At 39.7% G+C, this 9,789-nt stretch overlaps 1 protein-coding gene and 1 long non-coding RNA gene across 2 annotated transcripts; one reads left to right on the top strand and one right to left on the bottom strand.

Moving 5' to 3' along the window:
• The first annotated feature begins 2,289 nt into the window (after window positions 1-2,289).
• On the top strand, window positions 2,290-9,332 carry LOC141764484 (homeobox protein unc-4 homolog). The gene is made up of 3 exons (XM_074629761.1): window positions 2,290-3,019; window positions 4,138-4,313; window positions 7,854-9,332. The coding sequence occupies exons 1-3, from the start codon at window positions 2,752-2,754 to the stop codon at window positions 8,970-8,972; spliced, it is 1,563 nt and encodes a 520-aa protein (XP_074485862.1). The 5' UTR covers window positions 2,290-2,751; the 3' UTR covers window positions 8,973-9,332.
• LOC141764485 (uncharacterized) lies at window positions 3,701-6,148 on the bottom strand. Its single transcript, XR_012593269.1, has 3 exons — window positions 5,524-6,148; window positions 4,040-4,377; window positions 3,701-4,009 (listed from the first exon to the last, which is right to left on the bottom strand). It is a non-coding gene; the product is annotated as an uncharacterized LOC141764485 (long non-coding RNA).
• Window positions 9,333-9,789: the final 457 nt, after the last annotated feature.

Genomic DNA, 9,789 nt, shown 5'->3' with positions numbered 1-9,789 from the left:
GTGAACTCTGGGTCAAATTATTCAACGCTATCTTTAAGGGTTCTTCAAATTGGCCCGGTTTGCTCTTAGGTGTGATTTTGTGCCCTTTCTGGGAGATTATTATGGAGAATACTTTTTTTATTAGAGTGTCTATTTTAGGAAAAGATGTCCAAAGAAAGAAGTCCAATATCAGGCTTGTTCTGCTCGCTGTTCTGACCAACAAGCTCCACACGATGACTGGCGGTTGAAAGATTTCTTAAACTGTTCATGGTGGAGCAATAATAGTGGTTGACATAATACCACCGGGACCAACTAACTCCATTAGCAGTGTTTTCGTTTCTCTATTGCGATTTGTTAGCCAAGCCACTGACACCCTGTGCCATTTAAGGCTTTGTGTCCATTGTGTGGTTGGTTTTATTCAAAGGAGATCATCATTCAAGGAGGACGTCGTTAACCTCAAGTACCACTAATAAAGGTGGCAAACTAAGAAAAGGATCGGCTCACCACAAAGAAAACCCACCAGGTACATAACAACAGAAACGTCTTTGTGGAACCTGTTTTTTACTGTATTGTAATATCTGTCCATTACATCCACTCAAATGTACCATATCTATTATATGACGTGTTCGACATAATATGGTGTGCAACATTAGTGAGCATTTCATTTCATTGAATTTTCACTGCTCTCTACTTTCATCCATTGGTGGAAGAAGAGAGCTGTGGATTTTACTCATGGGGGAGCCAGAAAGTAGTGCTGAAATTAACTGGGTGTCCATTTGTTTTGGGTCTCTGATAGTTAATAACTGAGTTTTAAAGTTCATTCTTGACCTTAGAAACATAGATGACAATACAAGATCCATAGTGTGGAGTTTTCCATCTTATCACATGATCTTCATCAGCATATGGAGTTGTCATGTGATATGAATTAAAGCTACAGAAAAGCTTGTAGGTGGACCTTGAGGTGAGGTTGTTTTGTAAATAAGTTAATAATAAAATCTCATAATTTATATTCTGTGTTACATTTAAAAGCTTATACATGTTAATTATATATGAATACAAGTTTAGTTTATTGTCCTATTTTCTTTGGTGTGTTTTTAAAAGTGCTGTTTTATAAATATTGCTTGTTTTATTTTTATTTTTTGTAAGTTATTTATTTTTGCTAGTTTTATTTTTTATTTTATTTTTATAATTTATTTATTTTTGCTCTTGTTTTATTTTTGTTTCATTTATTGTAATTTATTTATTTACTTATTCTTGCTCTTGTTTTATTTTTTATTGTATTTTTTTGTAATTTATTTACTTTTGCTCTTGTTTTATTTTTTATTTTATTTTTTTGTAATTGATTTATTTCTGCTCTTGTTTTATTTATTTATTTATTTATTTATATATATATATTTTGTAATTTATTTATTTACTTATTTTTGCCCTTGTTTTTTTTTTTTTTTTTACCCAACCTTGTTTGAGGAAAGCAGTAAAAATGCAGTAGTTGCAAAGGCTTCAAACTGTCCAAACAATAGACTCAAGGGTTAAAAAAAAAAAGAAGCCTCATCGTTAAACTCAATGCAAAAAAAAAAAAAGAAGCCGCCTAAGCAACAACATGGTCCAGTAACGACATGCATAGTCCACAGTGAAGGCTGCTTGGAGCCTCCATGTGCGGATATTGGATTCTTGGAAACGTCACATCATGCAGGCTACAACCCACTTTGTTCGTCATTTACAACTAAACATCGGTGTAAGCTGTTCAGGTGAAAAATCGAGATAATGACGCGGAGTTCGGCTCAGTGTGTGTGTGTTTTGTGTGTGTGTGTGTGTGTGTGTGTCTGGGAGATGGAGAGAGGCTTGTAGTTTAAAATGCGATGTGACAGCTCAGGAAAAAGGGGGGATGATAAAGGCGCTGTTATTGGATCAATCTGGCCCTGAATGCCCCTGTAAAACACTTACACACACACACACACACACACACACACGATGCGGGAGCGCGCGCGCACGCACGAGGGAGAAGAGAAGGAGACGATGAGACAGGAAAGCTTCATTTTTATAAAGTTATAGAAGAAAACGTGTTTTCTCATAATAATAATAATAATAATAATAATAATAATAATAATAAAGATATTCCTGAGAATTTCATGGAGTCGGCCTATCTATCAATCTCGTGGCTATTTCCACGCGCCAGTTTATAGGCTCGCGGTCCTTGTTTTGACAAGGCTGAATTAAAGGAGCGCGCTCAGGTGTAATTAGCGATCGATCCGGGAAACTGGAAAAAAAACGCTCTCTCTTTCTTTCTCTCTCTCTATCTCCCTCTCTTTCTCTCTCTCTCTCTCATCTCTCTTTATCTCTCTCCCTCTCTCTTTTCCTCTCTCTCTCTCTCTTTCTCTCTCTTTCTCTCTCTCTCTCTCTCTCTCTGCCTTCCTTTACTCCATTAAGCGCGTCTCTGACGTCACAGGGCGATTAACGTTCCTGATTGGTCCCGCGAGCAGATGGAGGAGTCCTAATGAGCATGGCTCGCGCAGAGAGAAAGAAGCAGGTTGACATCTCGGCTGGACGGTAAAACGTGAAACAAACAGGCTCCAGGTCTCCGCCGCTCTCCTCTTTCTACAGACCGTATACCGTGGCCGCGGGAGACGGTCTGTCCTCTCCTCTCCAGCTCTTCCTCCTCTTCCTCCTCCTCCTCCTCCTCCTCTCCCTGACTTCTCCTCTCTTTGACTGCATGTTGAGCCACACTGCCTCCCTCTGCATCTTCACTTCGGCCCCGCCGCAGCCCGGGCGAGCAGCATGGACAGCCGGGTACTCGAGCATCCTCACGCCCAGTTCGGAGGCTCCCTGGGCGGGCTGGTGGGCTTCCCCTACACGCTCGGTCCTCATCACCACCACCACCACCATCACCAGCACCTCTACGAGCTCGCCACCGGCGGACACCAGCTGCAGTCCGCGGCCGCCGTGCCCTTCTCTATAGACGGATTACTTAACGGCTCCTGCTCGGCCTCGGTGGTCGGATCCAACGCGCTGCTGTCTCCGGACAGCCAGCAGTACAAACTATCCGGTAGGCCTGGCTCTGTTTCTCTCAGTGATAGTGTGGAAACAATGCATGTATGGGACAAGTATAATACATGTAAATGCTTTGTTGTTTGGCCACATAAGACCATTCTTAGTAGACTTTGAGGCTGAATTAAAAAATAAATGTAGCCTCTGAGGGCAGATTTTAAAACTAAAAAGTCAGTCTGCAGACAAAAACTTAAAAGTTTTGGAGCTTGGTGAATTTAAAAAGAAACGAAAAAAGTGAATGTGCAGGCTCATTAATAGTGTGGAAACAATGAATGCATAAGGACAAGTGTAATACATGTAAATGATTTGTTTTATGGCCAAATAAGACCCATTCTTAGTAGACTTTGAGGCTGAATTAAAAACATTTTTTAGCCTCTTAGGGCAGATTTTAAAACTAAAAAGTCAGTCTGCAGACAAAAACTTAAAAGTTTTGGAGCTTGGTGAATTTAAAAAGAAACGAAAAACGTGAATGTGCAGGCTCATTAATCGTGTGGAAACAATGCATGTATAGGGCCAAATGTAAATGCTTTGTTTTATGGCCAAATATGACCATTCTTAAATTAAAATTACACATTTTAGCCTCTGAGGGCAGATTTTAAAACTAAAGAGTCAGTCTGCAGACAAAAACCACGTTGTTTTAAAAGTTTTGGAGCTTGGTGAATTTAAAAAGAAACGAAAGTTAATGTTGCAGGCTCATTTTAATAACTTTACTGTACTGTAGGTTTAAATAAACTCAACAATTTCTCATTAATCTCGCTGAAATTGACATTTGGCTGCTGATTATTGAGTCAAAAACTGAATTTTGCAAATTATTAATAATGCTTTGAAAATGTCAAATATAGCATTAAAGTGTTTCTTTTTTAGGCCTATATATTGTGGGACGTGATTTATCACGAGCAACACAAATATAAAAAAAAAGAAAGGGGGTCACAGTAAAGTTAAAGTGATGCTTTACAAGCAGATCCTGCCATGACAGTCTCCTCTCTCTCTCCTCTCTCTCACTCACACACACACACACACACACACACACACACACACACACATATATATAAACACACACCTGGACAAACACACACACACACACACACACACACACACACACATCGACCTCTGCAGATTCTGGAGACCCGGATAAGGACTCTCCCGGTTGTAAACGGAGACGCACGAGGACGAATTTCACCGGGTGGCAGTTGGAGGAGCTCGAGAAGGCGTTCAACGAGAGTCACTATCCAGATGTGTTCATGCGGGAGGCGCTCGCGCTCAGGCTTGACCTCGTGGAGTCCAGGGTTCAGGTAAAGACACCAAGACATCAGACATCACATATTTTAAAGGGAAGCATTGACTCATTTGTTTAGTCTATTGGAGGAAAAAACTGACGGTTTGGAGTTACTGTTCTGATTTTTTAATCATTTTCAATCTTTACTGTCAAAAACTACAAAACATTATGAAGAAAATGTGATTTGTTTAGTGAAGGGCCACCACACACAGAGATAGCTATTTGTCAATTATCAAGGCATCGATAAAGGGACTCTTGAATTATGCATGGAGGGAACCTATTGATTTATGGGTTAATAAAAACAAGGCTATTTACTGAGCAAACCAAGGGGTGAAAATGGCAACCTCCAGTTATACATTTACCTCCATATATATATATATATATATATATATATGAATATATATATATATATATATATATATATATATATTTATATATATATATATATATATGAATATATATATATATATATATATATATATATATATATATGAATATGTAGATAAAATAAAATTATATTTACAGAATACTACTTTTTGAGCTGGGCACAATTCCACCCTTATTTTTTATCTACAATTTTAATGTACAATTTTTTGGTGATTCAATTTAAGGTTTAAGATCATTTAAGCTAAATCAATTATTATTATTAATAATAATAACAATAATAACAATTATATATATAATTATATATTATATATAACATAATTATATATATATATATATATAATAATAATAATTATTATTATTATTTGTATTATCATTCTAATGATGGTATTTTTTATTATTATTTGTATTATTATTATTGATAAAGACAAAAGACATACGTTATTTTAAAATAATGCTCTTTATAGTGGTATAAATATTAACAACAAAATGATTTACATACTTTAATTAATAATACAAATAGAATATTACTAAAAATATGAATTTGAAATTATTTAACAATAATTCAAGAGCTTAAGAGAATGTCTGTTTGAGCAATTACTTTAAAGAAACCAAATACATATCATTATGTTAAAGGTGACGCACCATCTTTCACATTTCATATTTAATTTGATAATAATAGCTTAATAGTAAAATAACAATAATAATAATACAGAAAGACATAGCTTTAGTACCTATTATTTGCTCAGCATGTAGCAGCTGTGTATTCGTTTATATTCTATATTGTATTTTAACGTATATATATTCATGTATTTCTAAATGAGTCACATATACACGCATACACGGTTGGATGGAGATAGAGATGGAGCAGAAGCGGGACAGAAGCGGAGCTCCGTTTTGCTGGATGTTGTTTTGGGGGGATTTCGCTCCTAAACCTCAGATTATTGTTCCCTCAAGCTGCTTAGCGCTCCTTTATCACCAGGTTTTTGCGGAGGAAAGATATAAACCAACATTAACAATTCATAAGAAGCTCCATTGTCGCAACATGATGTTGGTGCGTTCCGTTCTTTATCATGCGACGTTCTCGAACCCTGCTTCTTGCATTCTAAACTCCTGGTTGTTATCAGCTCCGAACATACGGCCCTGAGCGCGCCCAGAGGCCGGCCAGCGAGCGCTCTCAGGCGGGGGAAGCTCTCTGTCTTGGCTCGATGCGGAGGGAGGAGAACCGGAGTGGCTGGGGTGTGTGTGGAAGAGACGGGATGTGGCTGATTTAGCTACGGGTACAATTAAATGTAATTGGCGGAGACTCATTGGTAATTAACACCGGCACATCTGTGCATCTGCTGGTCCACCGCTGTGACCTATTAACCTAATGTACTCTGCACTAAACAAAGACACAGGCAGGCATGGCACAGGACAAGGATTTCAAGATTCAAGATTCAAGATGTTTATTGTCACGCCGGTTGTACAGGTACAAACGTGTGAAATACTTTGCTATGCTGGGATCTCCATTAAAATAATAAGTTATATTACATTTACATTACAATTACATTTACATTACAATTATAAAGAAGAAATACTTTGTACAACGGCATATTAAGAATATATATACAGGCATATCAAGAACATATTTATTAAGAACATATACAGTATATACAGTATAAGATATATTTTTGTGTCAAATGGTGTCTTATGAATTATCTATTTAAAAGTCTGATGGCCTGGGGGAAAAAAATTTTTCCTCAGTCTGCTAGTGAGAGCCCTGGGGGTCCTGATTTCACTTGTTTCAGGGCTTTGTGGAATTTGTTTGGATTTGTTGGCAATATGGTTTTGTCCTTATACCATCTGATAACCACCCTGACATTGATTTATTTATCACTATTGTTATGGCAGGTGTGAACTCTGCTATTATATGTGAAGCCTGCTTCAATGTATTCATCTTCTTGAAGGGGGGAACAACACTTTAATCCAAGAAAATAACTCATCCTCAAAAATGGCCACAAATTTTAATCTAATCATCAAATCGTTTTGTCCTTACCATCTGATAACGATACGATACAACTTTATTGTCAGTTTGCACTGAAATTCATTTTGCATCCATAGGCAGCTCAGTTTGAAAAAAAGTACACATACATTAGACATACTGTTACCATAGACAGACAGACAAGTAAGACCCATCAGACAAAAACAAAACACATCACAATTATTCATACATAACCCATTACAAAATTACCATCTGTCCTCTGGATTTACATGTTCTTTAGGAGCATACTAATTGTTATTTAGCAACAAGATGGATTGATGGACAAAAGCGTTCTTTAGCCTGATGCGGTTAAATGTAGGGACTCTAAATCGCCTCTTGGAGGGCAGAAGTTGAATAACCGCCCTGACACTGATTTATTTATCACTATTGTTATGGCAGGTGTGAGCTCTGCTGTTATATGTGTAGCCTGCTTCAATGTATTCATCTTCTTGAATGGGGGCACGTTATAAGGAAACACTTTAATCCAAGAAAATAACCTCAAACTCATCCTCAAAAAATGACCACAAATTTTAATCAAATCATTTCTGGTCAAAAGGTGAACATTATAGTGTCCAAACAGGAAGTATTTATTGCAGGGACATTGGACTGAATTGCATCAGATTGTGGAGGTGTTCATGATGTTCAGCCTAAAATAAATGAACACCCTGTTTTATAAAACTTGTATAATCATTGTTGTCCCAACCAATGAAACAATCATGTTTATTGTTGATTAATTGATCCATTATTTTATGCTTATTTAGACTGAAAAATGTCCACAGAGCCCAGGGTGATGTCCTTAAATTGCTTTTTTCTTGTCCACCCAACAGTCCAAAACATGAATGTATTTGATTTACTATGATACAAATTCGAAAGAAGCAGAAAAAAACACCATAATAGAGTAGCTAAAACAAGCAAATCTCTATCAATTAATCATTGAAGTCATTTATCAAGGAAAAATGCTAATCAAAATTGTAGATGATTAATTATCTGGTAATGGATTATCCATTAATCAACTAATTTCAGCACTAATCCCCAACTAAACTCCAAAACCAAATAGAATATTCTGAGATGTTTTGACAGATGTTCACATGGAAAGAAACCACTACCTGTGTATGCATGTATTTAACGTCTGTGTGTTTTTGTGCTTAGGTTTGGTTCCAAAACCGACGTGCTAAATGGAGAAAGAAGGAGAACACAAAGAAAGGGCCGGGGCGGCCTGCTCACAACTCCCACCCGACCACGTGCAGCGGCGAGCCCATGGACCCCGAGGAGATCGCACGCAGGGATCGAGAGCGGGCCGAGAAGAAGAAGCGGAAGCAGGAGAGGAAGCTGCTGAAGTCTCAGAACAAACTTCTCGCGGGCGACAGCTTCCACACACCCGGAGGTTCAGAGAGCGACAGCGGCGTCTCCCAGTTCACCGACAGCGAGCAGCAGTCTTCAGGGAGTATTCACCTTGAACTGCCAGCATCAAAGGGTGCAGGAGGACACCAAACTGAATCCAGCTGTGACCAAACACGACACGACTTCAGCCAACTACAAAACCACCAAAACCAAAGAACCGCGGGAGAACCGGAGCAGGTTTCTCCAGGCAGCACGCACAGCTCCAGTCCTGGAGGCCCGAGGTCCTCCGCCCTGCAGAAACGCAACCCTTTCAGCGTGGAGAGCCTCCTCTCCGACGCCACGCCTCGACGGAAACCTCAGCTGGACTTCCCCTCGTTGCCCAGTCAGAGGACACTGGTGGGTAAAGGTCACTTCTTGCTTTACCCCATTACCCATCAGCCCTTGGGCTTTCTAGTGCCCCAAACAGCCCTGAAGGCCTCACCGTGTCAGGACGTTAACAGGCTCAGCCTGGGACAGAGGAGCCCCGCTCCCTCTGACCTCTCCAGCTTTGTCACTAAGCCTCTAAACTCGGATCATACGGAGCACAACACGCAGCACCACCACAATCACATTAGCAATAGAGTGGATGGAGCAGACACGGAGGAGTGTGGTGGTGACTGCAGCGACGGACGACTCCCCGTTTCTCCTCCGCCAGGAGACAGCGTGTCTCGGACCAGGCCGAGCCCCGGCGACGGCAGCAGCGAGGAGACGAGTTTGAAAGTTCTAACGGAGGCAGCGGCCGACGGCTGCCAAGCCGCCGAGCTGTGTGCTAAAGAGAAGGGTGTAAGAGAGGAGCGAGCGTCTCCAGACCTCTCCGAGTGTCTCAAGGCAAACACAGACTGTCAAGAAACACCCGGAACAGATGGAGAGGATGTCGATATGGACTAACACTTTCCAAGGAGCAAACATAAACAAAGGACCAGGAACACCGCTCAGACTATTCAAACATTCCCAAAGCTCTGCTGAGACACTCGAAAAACACATATCAGGAATCAGGAGACTTAATTCTCATCTATTTTTTAATCATAATGTGTGATCAATCCAGATGGCCCCCCAAAAAAAGCTGTCCTCATATTCAGGCGTTAGGCCTCAACACCTTTAGAAGCAGCTTCTCTTTCTCCTTTACGGGGACCAACTTGTAACAATAAAACATCTTACACACAACAAAAATCCTCAGATATTGTAAAAAGGAGAAAATGATATTTATATGTAAACATTTTGATAAATAAAGTTATTGTTTAAATTGAATCACTGTGTTGCTGGGGGGGGGGGGGGGGGGTTGGAGGTTGCTGTGTGGCATAAACCTTGGATCATGGCTGCTGGAGTTTTGTCATGTTACAGCAGATAAATCCTCCTTTTTTTCTCTGTGTAGTGAGCCGGAGCTGGGGCTCAAGTCCGTCTGGCTGTTTGTATTTATTGCTTTAACAAATTTATTCATTTGAAAGGCCGAGCTGGAATGAGGTTAGTGGCCGCGGGGCTATAGGACCCTGCGCCTCCTGCTGAGTTTTGATATGAAAGTAATTATTTTCCCACTGGCTGCCTGCGAGGTCTCCAGGCAGTTTTCTTTTTTTTTTTCTTCCTCCTTTTCAGCCCAAAGGGTTATTAGACATTACCGATTTCTAGTGATACGGAATCACATAAACTTCCTACAATAATAGAATTAGCATGAAAGGCAGGGGTGTCAAATTGAAATGGGAAAATAATA

The sequence above is a fragment of the Sebastes fasciatus genome, chromosome 3, assembly GCF_043250625.1.
Source record: "Sebastes fasciatus isolate fSebFas1 chromosome 3, fSebFas1.pri, whole genome shotgun sequence".
NCBI classification, from domain to species: domain Eukaryota; kingdom Metazoa; phylum Chordata; class Actinopteri; order Perciformes; family Sebastidae; genus Sebastes; species Sebastes fasciatus.
The sequence above is the reverse complement of the archived record's forward strand: the minus strand, read 5'-3'. Positions and strand labels throughout refer to the sequence as shown.

Bases quoted from the DNA above. Each gene is read 5' to 3' on its own strand.
- LOC141764484 (XM_074629761.1), top strand. From the start codon at position 2,752: ATGGACAGCCGGGTACTCGAGCATCCTCACGCCCAGTTCGGAGGCTCC. The intron at 3,020-4,137 runs GTAGGCCTGGCT...CGACCTCTGCAG, and splicing joins CCAGCAGTACAAACTATCCG to ATTCTGGAGACCCGGATAAG. The intron at 4,314-7,853 runs GTAAAGACACCA...TTTTGTGCTTAG, and splicing joins TCGTGGAGTCCAGGGTTCAG to GTTTGGTTCCAAAACCGACG.